General features: G+C 43.2%; 1 protein-coding gene across 3 annotated transcripts in view; it reads right to left on the reverse strand.

The window, feature by feature from the left end:
- The window catches only part of LOC125034683, a 117,990-nt gene that overhangs the window by 39,959 nt on the left and 65,207 nt on the right, over positions 1–12,824 (reverse strand). For all 3 annotated transcript variants that reach the window (XM_047626587.1, XM_047626588.1, XM_047626586.1), the window contains one exon: positions 1,972–2,199. In XM_047626587.1, the coding sequence (XP_047482543.1) occupies positions 1,972–2,199 (228 nt within the window). The remainder of the gene's footprint in view (positions 1–1,971; positions 2,200–12,824) is intronic.

Here is a 12,824-nt window from a genome sequence, read left to right on the forward strand (position 1 = left end):
GAGGAGGAGAGAGCGGGGAGAATCGGGAGGGAGGGGGGGAGAGAGGGGGGGGGAGAGAGGGGGGGAGAGAGGGGAGAGAGAGAGAGAGAGAGAGAGAGAGGAGAGAGAGAGAGAGAGAGAGAGAGAGAGAGAGAGAGAGAGAGAGAGAGAGAGAGAGAGAGAGAAAGAGACAGAGAGAGAGAGAGAGAGAGAGAGAGAGAGAGAGAGAGAGAGAGAGAGAGAGAGAGAGAGAGAGAGAGAGAGAGAGAGAGAGAAAGGGGGGGAGGAGATAAGAGAATGAGCAAGAATTTGATGAATATCGCCAAAGAAGGAGGGATTGAGAAATGGGCGTCTGGTAATTTCAGCTCGCGGCGTGTGTCGTTTGTCAAAAGCGTAAAGTCATTCATTGAAAAGATTTGCATGAATGAATTTTAGGTTTAACCCCATTCACATTTCACACCTGAGAGAGCTGACCTGTTCTCGTGATCTCTTTCGTCTCACATACCAGAAAAGCCATGTGTTCCTTATCTCACAGTAATTCCACTGTCCTCAGCCGACTCCAACAGGCCTACAGCTATCATGATGACAAAGTGACCTTAGAACACGCAAATTCTATCCTTATTGCTCGTGAACGATTCCCATGCTATTATTCTGTTCTCCCTGTGTATAACTATGTGTTGTTTATACTCAAAATGTTCGTTAGAAAATACTTATTCTGAATCACAAAGTATATTACTGCTATCATTGTTGATATTCAAATGTCTTTATGTTTTGTGAATACTCAGCAATATGTGTCTCCTTATCACGAAGCTTTTTAGTCCTGTAAACACCATAACTCTTCTTACATACATCCGTATATAAGGTACCCTTGTTCCTTCACCACCATGTGACCATATGTATAGGACTTTTATGTTCATTCAAATTATTTCATGTTTTCCATTATGAAATGTTCCAAAACGAAGTTTGTTCGTAGAAATGTCTGAGCAGTTCAGACAGACCGCTCGCCACAGCGGCCGGGCAGGTCGCCCGCTCTTCCCTGAGCGCCCCTGCCTTGCCTGTCCGCTGTATCCCACCTACCACACTCCCGTGAAATAAAACTTAGAAGCAGCAACAACTTTCACTTCACTTCACTTCAAGACTACCATACAAGGCAGAGTGAGAGAGACAGAAAGGATAAGCCCACCACAGTACATGACACTGGTGGCATAACGCTGGGATAAGCCCACCACATCATTACAGGGGGAGGAGATAAGAGAATGAGCAAGAATTTGATGAATATCGCCAAAGAAGGAGGGATTGAGAAATGGGCGTCTGGTAATTTCAGCTCGCGGCGTGTGTCGTTTGTCAAAAGCGTAAAGTCATTCATTGAAAAGATTTGCATGAATGAATTTTAGGTTTAACCCCATTCACATTTCACACCTGAGAGAGCTGACCCATATTTTGAAACACAGAAACAATTTAATGGCAAAATAGTATTGTTCCTATATTCGCATATCTGTAATAACCATTGTATTTTGAGTTTCAAAAATATAAAGTAATAATAAACAATAGCAATAACAATAATATATAATCTTAAGACACCCCTTAATGTCTCTCTCACAGAAAACGTTTACTAGCGATACGAGAAAAGAAAACGTGAGGTACTTCACATTAGGGGTAACTATTCTTGATAAAAAATCCTTCGTCTCACTGTATCGTGAATGTTTTTTTCTGTCATGTAATGGTGCCTATCGTTTTATAGCGTTTCACACTACAAACTAAAACTAATACGAAAAAAAACTGAGTAACTATAGAATAGTAATAGAAGCCCAATACCAAAAAGGACACAAATAATGAGTCGCTAATGCGACATCAGTTCTCCTTCACAAACGGGATGAACAAATTCACCGTCACTGTGAATAACATCACCCCCTTCCTTCCCAAACAAGATTAATGAACACAACTGTGAATACGACCAACCTCTTCCCTCACAAACAGGATGCCTGAACGTACCTTCACTGTGAATGCCCGAGCTCGCGCAGTCCTCCTCGCCGTAGTGCTCAGAGCCTCCCGACGAGTGGCTGTCTCCTTCAGCCGACCCGATGCCCTCGGAGCCGTCCAGCGACCTCCTCTCGCCCTTGAGCTCGTGGGTGATGTCCACGTCTCTCTGGAGGTCGTCCTCGGACCCGTGTGAGCTGCAGTAGTCCTCCTCGGGTTCTTCTAGGATGACCTCGAGGCCTGCTAAGGAAGATGGAGCGTCTCGTTAGTGCCGGAGGATCGTCACTTGTTATTGAGGCGATGAATGTCACGGCAGATGACGGGGGTGGTATTCAGCGATGACAGGTTGTGGGGTGAGAGATAATCCGACGTGAGTTTCGTGTGCTGTATATGATGGTGATGGTGATGGTGATGATAGGAATCTATATTGTATAGAAATCAAATCAATTAATGGGTACGTCAAATAATGCCCAATAGGAATTTATATTGCATAGAAATCAAAGTAATTCATGGGTAGGTCGAATAATGTCCAATGAAATAGCCGTTAAAAACATCTTCCGTCATTATAAAGTTTGGGAATTTTTTTACTTCTTTTAAATAGTGAAGAAATCACTAATTTACTTTGATTTTCATTTTTCATTTAACATCTCGAAATTATTCCTTTTTGAAGCGATTTTATGCGAAAATCTTATCTTATCTTGCACACGTAGTTCATCCTTACTAAATATTTTAACCAGTATATATTGTCTACCACAGTGTGATAAATTGAGCTTAGAACAACACCAATAAATCTGCCTTGGATAATTGTTGCAGTGCAAGGTCCCGGTCCTTTCTTGCACCTGTCTGATCTGTCACCGATAATCACCCTGTTGTTATTTTATTGCAGTCTTGCAGTTTCTCCTACTTTATTATTTTTATTCACACGCTACAACTCCAACGTCCTCACCACAACCTTGTCATCGCCATACAACCTAAATGAAAAACATTATGAGAATGAAAATTCTTTTGATGTAACATATGTAATTTAGCCATATTTTGAAAATAATGTTCATAGTGATCTCAATCCTGTCACATTTCCAGAACCCGAGTCCCTTGTCTACATCACACTTCCAGAACCTCAGTCCCGGCCTACATCACTTCCAGAACCTCAGTCACCGTCTACATCACAACACACGATTCTTATGAACACTCCCGGATCGAACCCACTGCAAGACACTCGATCAAGTTCTGATATTTGAATACCTCTCCACAAACTACTGTTCTTTAAAGGTCAGAATCACCCCCCTCCCCCTTCTCTCTCTTTCTTTCCGACCCCTGACCTCCCCCTCGCCCCTCGTAGACACGTGACCCGACCTGTCAGACCACTTAGTACACGGCCGGTCTTGGAAGCACGACTACCCGACACGACCCGACGCCCCGGTGACTACACTACGACTATTACCCGACGCTGGAGTCCCCTTGCCCACACCCTAACTACGCCCCCGAAGGCCCACGCCCACACACGCAAGAGGCTAACTAGGTGAATTGAGGGTATCCTCAAGGCAGCGCCCACGGGCGACGAAAATGCAAAGAACACTGGTTGGCAACACTGATCATGATCTGCCTATCGAGGGTGAAATCAGCTGTTACTAATCACTAATAAAACCAAACTCCTGACATGAACAGAATCACAACAATACAAATGAAGCATTAATACACTCACAAAATCCTTAAAATATATATACACATTTTTTTTTTTCTATAATCAGATATCTCATGTTACAAAAATGGTTTCTGGGACACCCATGACAAAACAGTGATACATACTAGAGTTATCTATTCGGGAAAAAAAAAAAAAAAATCGCAGCGACATCCCGTAACTCACAAGCTGAAAATACATACACTAACCCTGAGACAGACAGATATGCCCACGCCCTTACGACACGAAACTGCAGGTGCGATTGTCCCAAGATACGCCCACATTCATGCACATATATGCACGCACACACACACACACACACACACACACACACACACACACACACACACACACACACACACACACACACACACACACACACACACAGCGCGCGAATGCATGCCGTTACACACACAAACATACACGTAAGTACACGCGGTGCACATAATAATCACATCAACCACTTATATCATCTATGATCGAAGCTTCCGTTTCTCAATATGTTTGTGTGTGCGTGCGTCCGTGAGTGATTGAGTGACTGATTGAGTGAGTGAGTGAGTGAGTGAGTGAGTGAGTGAGTGAGTGAGTGAGTGAGTGAGTGAGTGAGTGAGTGAGTGAGTGAGTGAGTGAGTGAGTGAGTGAGTGAGTGAGTGAGTGAGTGAGTGAGTGAGTGAGTGAGTGAGTGAGTGAGTGAGTGAGTGAGTGAGTGAGTGTGTACGTATACTTGTGTGTGTACGTGTGCTTGCGCGTTTGCGTTGTGTGTGCGTGGCTATATGTGTGTATACTTGTATATCCATTCTCGTTCCTCCGCACGACTATGTAAATCCCGATCGCTGAGAACACACCGAAGAAATCTACAGTATCTTGAGACGCGAGTTTTTATGTCTGTAGATAGATACAAACATTTCTTCGGACTCTCAGCCGGGCGCGTGGGCGAAGCTGTAGCGATGTGAGACAGGGAAAGGGAGGTGGGGGTATATCCATGTTTTCTGGATATACAAACACACACACACACACACACACACACACACACACACACACACACACACAACTCAGAACCTCTTCCTTCTCCTTCCTCATTTAGCTTATCGATCCCCCCCCCCCCCCCCCCTTGCTTTTATTTCCTCCACATTCCTTCCCTCTGCCTCTCTACCTCCGTCCGTCCTCGCTCCTCCTGCTCCTTCCTCCGCCTCCGCGCTCATAAAGTCCCCCTTTTCTGGACACCTTCTTATCCCCACACATTCCTCAAGGCCGAGCGACAACCTCCTCGAAAACCTGCTTCTCGAACTCGCTCCTACATCACGGGGAGAGGGCGTGGGTTGGGGGCAAGGAACACGGCGGGAGGAACTTGGTGGGACATGGGGGAGGGAACACGACATCACAAGGGAGAGAGAGGGTAAGGAACACGACATCACAAGGGAGAGAGAGGGTAGGAAATACATCATAAGGGAGAGAGAGGGTAAGGAACACGACATCACAAGGGAGAGAGAGGGTAAGGAACAGATCACGAGAGCAAGAGTAAGGAACACAAGGGAGAGAGGCGGTAAGGAACACATCATGAGAGTAAGAGTAAGGAACATGGCATCACAAGGAGGAGAGAAGGTAAGGAACACGCCATTACATGGGAGAGAAAGTGTAAAGAACACGACATTACGAGAGGATGAGTAAGGAACACGACATCACAGAGGAAAGGGAAGGTAAGGAACACATCACAAGGGAGAGGTAAAAAGGATCATCCCGGAAACCACAACAAAAAAACATTAATACGAACAGATAAAATAAACATGAACAATCGAACGAGAATAACACGTACACAAAAAACAAAAACAACAACAACAAAAACGACCATCAACTTTACCCTAATTAACTAGCGCAATCCATCAGATTCCTCGTTAATTATCATTTCGTTGCGACTTAATGAACGAGATAGGGGTGGGGGAGGGGAGTGGTCTGTGTATCCCTTGCACGTGCGTGTATATGTGAACAGGTCTCACTTAGCATCGAATTAAAGACAACGAGATGTAATGTCTTAATGCCGAAAATATAAAGTCAAGGTCAAAGATATTTTCTTATGACGAGTTGCGTTTCTTCAAGTGTGATTTATGTCTTAGTTAGCAGATAAAGGTCATTCCCAAAAGGGTCTAATGAATATATGAATATGGAAACTTGATGTATTGATAAAGTGACGCCAAGTAAGAATTAAAGAAAAGGAAATAACAATCACAAGAAAACTAAAATTCAGAGAAAAAAAAAAAGAGAGAGAGAGAGAGAGAGAGGAGAGAGAGAGAGAGAGAGAGAGAGAGAGAGAGAGAGAGAGAGAGAGAGAGAGAGAGAGAGAGAGAGAGAGGAGAGAGAGAGAGAGAGAGAGAGGGGCAGAGAAGAGAAAGATATAGAGAGGGAGAGAAATAAATAAAGAGAGAGAGAGAGAGAGAGAGAGAGAGAGAGAAGAGAGAGAGAGAGAGAGAGAGAGAGAGAAAGAGAGAGAAAGAGAGAAAAAGAGAGACATAGATACAGACAGAGAGACGCCGCCGTCACACCTCGCCTCTCCGCGTCTCATTATCAGCTTTCTAACGCATTACTTCCTGTCATCATTATTTCACCCAAAACGCAGAGTAATTCGGAAAGAGTTTGAGCGCAGGAGAGCGGGCGAAAAACACGCATGCGCCAAGAGAGAGAGTTGAGAAGAATGTTGTGTTTTAAAGATAAACACTCTCAGCGTGAATGGCAATGAGAAAACATGGAAATGCGTTAAAAATAATGAATGGCGAGTAACGAAGTGATAAAACATGATTTAAAAAGATATTTTTTTTGTTTTAGTTTCGAATGAGGAAGCCAGTGGCACCAATTACAACACGTTATAATCACTACTTATGATGTGATATATAACAGACGATGGTTTATTAGCCTCCAGCGATAAAAAAGAAGTAAAAACACCGTTATTCGGATGGGAGTCAACCTAACGGGGATCACCTATTTAAAAAATGCACAAAATTGCGATCGAATCAACAGATTGTCACCAATTCCCCACGACAAATAGAAAGCGGAAACATTAATTGAGTCATCCCTAAAAACCGCAGGACTCGACATTCCGTTTTCTATGAACCCCCAATACTCTGAAGCCACGAGTTTCGGATCAGAAAAAAAACATCAACGTTAACTCTTATAACAAACGATAAAACTATATGGCTGTTCACCGCGCGACACATTCGGTTATGACGTGGAAAACCCGCGGTTTGAGTCAGGAGGGCTGCGGTTGACACCATTTACGGCCTCGCATTGTTATTACTTCTTGGTCACCGAGTCTTGAGGGGGAGGGGGGGGGGGGGCGTGGAACGTGGTGTTTATACGTACAAGAAAAAAAAACAGAATGTACTCTCTTTTTTAGTCTTCTTTTTTCTTTGGCATGATAACCTGTAAACTAACGACGTCCCGATTCACGTACGAGATATTTATAGCGCTTTCGTGATGACTATGAGAACACAGCTAAACAAGAACCGCATTTTCTTTTTATTTTCGTTCTCTCTCTTTCCCTTCCGTTCTTTCTTGCATACATTTTGGTGAATTAGAAACGCAACTCAGGCATGCCTCATTTTTGGTTCTTTTAGAAAAGAAATTACTTTAATTAACGTACTTTCATCAGCAAGAAAATTTCATATTAAAAGTTTTATTTAAGGAAATTCGCCGCCAGTTTACCCAGATAAAAAAAAAAAAAAAAAAAAAATCTCAAACACGAAACTAAGAAACACGGACAAAAAAAAAAAAAAGATTCTCAAACACAAAATCTTCGGATTAACACTTCAACCCACACAAAAACACCTTAACAAAAATACAACAACGAAACCCGAAGCTGAACACAGGCCCCATCCCAACAAAACCCATTTGCTTGTCAAAACAAAAAAAAGGGGGGAAAAAAATGACTGACAGCTAGCAAGGAGCATGCATAGTTCTTCGCCCAACACGATTAGCATGTTGATCCTACGTCGTGAGTCATGCAGAGTGGGAAGGTCGGGGTCATGCACACAAGGTCATGAAGAAGCCCTACTTGAATGCGTGACGTGGAGGGAGAGTAGAAGAGAGGGAGGGAGGGAGGGAGGGAGAGTAGAAGGGAAGGAGGAAGGGAGAGTAGAAGGGAAGGAGGGAGGGGAGGGAGAGGAAGGAGAAGGAGGGAGGGAGGGGAAGGAGAAGGAAAGAGGGAGAGGAAGGAAAGTAGAAGGGAGGGAAGGAGGGGAAGAGGGTGAAGGAGAGTAGAAGGGAAGGAGGTAGGGAGGGAGGGGAAAGAGAGGGAGAGGGAGAGGGAGAGGGAGAGGAAGGAGAAGGAGGGAGGGAGAGGGAGAGGAAGGAGAAGGAGGGAGGGAGAGGTACGAGAGGGTGAGGGGAAGAAGAGTAGAAAGGAGGGGAAGGGAGGGAGGGAAAGAAGAGGAGGAGGGAAGGAATGGAGAGAAGAAGGGGGATGGGAGGGAGGGAAAGCAGAGTAGAAAGGAGGGAAAGGAGAGAAGGAGGGAAAGAACGGAGAGAAAAAGAAGGGGAAGGAGGAGGAGGAGGGAGTGGAGAGCAAAAGGGAGGGACGCAGCGGGAGGAGAGAAGGGAGGGAGGGAGGGAGGGAGGGAGAGGGGGGGGGGAAGACGTGTGTTTCGGTTGTTAACTGCTAATAGGCTTTGCGCTTACATATATACGACTGTGTCTAGAGTGTCCCAATTTCTCTTTGAGTGTATGCTGTACTTTTATGCTTGTATGCATGTTTGTAAGTAACTAATGAGAACAAAAAATAAAGAAAAGAGAAAGAGAAATTAAAGAGACATAGAAAAAATAAGTGAAAATAAGATAAATAATAGAAAAAAATGAAAATAAGATAATAGAAAAAAGTAAAAAAAAGATAAATAATAGAAAAAAAAAACATCAAAAAGCAATTCATTCTTCTCTTGTCCCCACTTCAAGCCCCGTGAACTTTTAAATAACGGCAATAAATCAAATAAATCCCACGGTGTCAACAAGACTCAAAACAACCTCGATTCACGCAAAAAAGAAAAAAAAAAAAAAAGAGAAAAAAAAGTTCGTGGAAGTGTGCGCGAGAGGCAGTAGGGGGGCGGGGAGGGGGGAGGGGGAAGGGGGGTTAATGGCCCCGTGACCTAGTGTGGGACAAGTAACCCATTGTGGGGGGGGGCGGGGGGAGGTCAGGAGGGAAAAAGTTGTATAAAAGACACAATCATAAAATGTTTAATAAGGTCATAAAAGGCTTTTAATAAAAAAATGCGCATTCATGTTTGTTTATATGAAAGGTTATGTAGACAAGTTTGCAAATCGTGATCAACATGTCCAGTTTGTGATTAAACATACCATCTTCAATTTTCAACTTTATCAGTGTCTCAATGATAAACAATCCTGTTGTCGTCTTGAGAAAGCACTACAATAGCGTCTACGGGGGTAAATATCCGTCTTTCAAGTAGCCGATGACACACTTCCAATATGAGTGAAACAAATTTAAAATAGTCTATTGGCAACATTACATCCTCACAAAAAAGAGATATCTAATCCACCAAGAAAATTCAAAATAATCACGTAAGTCTCAACGAAAATACTACGTGTGTACGCCACAAAATGCACACGAAATGTACCCAACACACATTTTTTTTATACGATTTCCTAGCAGTGTCCTACGCCCCCCCACCCCCCTTCATCTACCATTTCCCCAACCCCTCCTTATCCCCCCCACACATTCCTCATTACGTAGCCTCGAGAGTGCCTGTAGTAATGCCACAGTTTAACGCCCCCGAAGTGACAATAAAAGTGTTGCCGTCCCGCTGGTTCCCCAATTTTCAGCTCAGCCAATTAGCAAAGGTCTCGGCCGTGACGTCACAACCGCGAGTTTTCCGTGTGGACAGAACTGCGTGTGGAAGTTATTCGTGTGTGTGCGTTTGTGTGTGTACGTGAGATCTATTACGACCATGTGCTCCCGTTTCTCCGGTAGGCTTTTCCTATAATTTGTTTCTTTGTCATCGTTTATATCCGACTGATTTATAGTAGGTCTGTCTGAAAAACCGTTTGTTTGAACCTAATGCTCTATTGATGATTATTATTACTATTATCATTATCATTATTATCACCATCGTTATCATTAGTAGTACCTGTTATAGTATCACCAATTTCATGATAGTTATTAATTCAATCATTATTATTGTCAACTTTATTGTCATATCATATCATTATCATTACCACCATCTCTCATGATTATAAAACCTAATATCATCATACAAAATCGTCGATAAGACTTTAGCCTTCACCATCAAACAAAATCTTCAAACAACGACAACAGTAACAAACACAACAGAAACAACAGTTGGAGCAAAATCCCCCACAACAGTTACGTTCGAACAGCTGACTGACCAATGATGATGATGATGATGATGATAATGAGCCATCGCCTAAGGGATAATGCAGCTCACAAAACCGAGCATTCTGACGACGCGACATGGGAGCCTTTTTAGAAATGGTGTTAATGTAGTTTTTGTTTTCTCTTTTTTTTTTTATTAATTAATTTTAGGTCGTTTGTTTCTTGTGGGAAGGGGGATGGGGAGAGATGGAAGGAGAGGAGGAAGGGAGGAAGGAAGGGAGGGAGGGAGGGAGTGATGGAAGGAGGGAAAAAGGAAGGGAAGGAGGAAGGGAGGGGGAGGGGAAGGGAGGGAAGGGAGTGAGGGGACGGAGAGGGAGGGAGGGATGGAGGGAGGGAGGGAGGGAGGGAGGGAGGGAGGGAGGGAGGGAAAGAGAGAGGGAGAGAGAGAGAGAGAGAGAGAGAGAGAGAGAGAGAGAGAGAGAGAGAGAGAGAGAGAGAGAGAGAGAGAGAGAGAGAGAGACAGAAACCAAGAACAGAAAACAGAGAACAGAAAACAAGAAAACAGAGAGACAGAGACAGAGGCAGACAGCGAGAGAGAGAGGGAAAGAGAGACAAAGACAGACAGAGAGGGGAGAGAGAGAGAGAGAGAGAGAGAGAGAGAGAGAGAGAGAGAGAGAGAGAGAGAGAGAGAGAGAGAGAGAGAGAGAGAGAGAGAGAGAGCAAGAGGCAGCGAAAGACAGCGAGAGACAGAGAGAGACAGCGAGAGACAGACAGAGACAGACAGAAACAGACAGAGAGAGGGAAAGAGAGCGAGCGAGCGAGCCCATAGTCACGCCGTATGCATCCTCCCTTCCCTTGACCATCACCCCCCACCCACTTTTCAAACCCCGAGCCACCTGTCTCCCATCACCCTGATCGCTTCCGCACCAGCTGGCACACCGCTAATTAGGTCTCCCGTCCGTCACCACTAATTAATTTGTAATCTAACAAACCTCAGTGGTCAACAGACGTGTACAATATATTAAAGTTATTTCTCGTAATATGTGACGGCAGACGACAAAAGAAATGAATATATAAGAATTTATTTTTTTAATCGATTTTAAGTGTCATAACAGACAACACGACACGACATTGATCATATAATGCTGTAATCACGCTCACTAATGATGTAATTAACTGCCATCAGCTGTAAAAAAGTATCGATTTAGAGAAAGGAATTAGAGAGAGGGAAAAAAACACGGGGATTTTTTCTGGGTGAAAGCTTGTAGGAAGAACCAGTCATTGCCCCGCTATGTGTATTTGTTTCCAGAAATAAACAAAAACAGTAGTGGTGAAATTATTAGTAGTAGGTGCAATCTTAACAGTAGCTATGACAGAAGTCGCAACAGTAAAAGAAGAACAACAGATATGACAATAATATTACATTTTTTTATTATTACTGTTGTTGCTGTTATCATTATTTTATTATTTACCATTATTAGTATTAGCATTATGTTTACCATTAGTAGTAGTAGTAGTAGTAGTAGTAGTAGTAGTAGTAGTAGTAGTAGTAGTAGAAGTAGTAGTAGTAGAAGTAGTAGAATAGTAGTAGTAGTAGCACCAGTAACAACAGGTGTAGTAATAATCTCATTACCATAACTATCATCAATATCAACAGTCAACACCACCAACACCATCACCGCAAAAAGGGATAGTCTGCTCCGCCCTCGCCAACCCTTTCATAAAATAAAGAAGATTTCTGAAGTCACGTGGTCAGGAGAGGAAGCCAGTGAAAGGGCGAAAGTCAGTCTACCTCCCATCGTCAATTTAAGAGGATTCTATTAAGATAAGCTCGAGCGAAAGAGAGGGGACGTAGAGGAGAGAAAGAGGGGAATGGTAGAGAGGGAATGATAAAGAGAAGGGGGAGAATAATTGAGAAATGTGTAATAAAGGAAAAGGGAAGGGGGGGGGGGGATGGCATGAGGGAATAACGAATCAATAATATGCAAAATGAGAGATAGGAGGGAATGAAAAAAAATCTATACTTAGGGGGAAAAGGGGATTGAAAATATAATGAATAACGAATAGCACATAACAAACGATGATAAAGTAGATATAGATTAATACGATAATCGGCGATAAAGAGAAAATTAAATGACACCATGTCGTAACTGACCGACACTGATTTGGTGTCACCTGTCGTCCGTGTCATAATCTGTTTCAAACGAAGGAAGAGGGAAATGGAGAAAAAATGATGATAATGAAAAAAGGAACTGAAAATACAGTTATAAAAGACAATAGAATGACAAGGAACGGGAGTTATGTAAACAAACGGAAACAGATTTTTAGATGAAGATGTTGATAGAAGAGATAAAGTTGGAGAACACGAGAGAGAGAGAGAGAGAGAGAGAGAGAGAGAGAGAGAGAGAGAGAGAGAGAGAGAGAGAGAGAGAGAGAGAGAGAGAGAGAGAGAGAGAGATACAGAGACAGAGACAGAGACAGAGACAGAGACAAAGACAGAGACAGAGATACAGAGACAGAGCCAGAGATAGAGATTGATAGATAGAAAGAGACAGAGACAGATACAGAGATACAGAGACAGAGACAGAGACAGAGATACATAGACAGAGACAGAGACAGAGACAGAGACAGAGACAGAGACAGAGACAGAGACAGAGACAGAGAGAGAGAGAGAGAGAGAGAGAGAGAGAGAGAGATACAGAGACAGAGACAGACAAAGATAGAGACAGAGATACAGAGACAGAGCCAGAGATAGAGATAGATAGAAAGAGACAGAGACAGAGACAGAGCCAGATACAGAGATACAGAGACAGAGACAGAGACAGAGATACATAGACAGAGACAGAGACAGAGACAGAGACA

This window comes from Penaeus chinensis, chromosome 18 (genome assembly GCF_019202785.1).
Source record: "Penaeus chinensis breed Huanghai No. 1 chromosome 18, ASM1920278v2, whole genome shotgun sequence".
Lineage (NCBI taxonomy): Eukaryota > Metazoa > Arthropoda > Malacostraca > Decapoda > Penaeidae > Penaeus > Penaeus chinensis.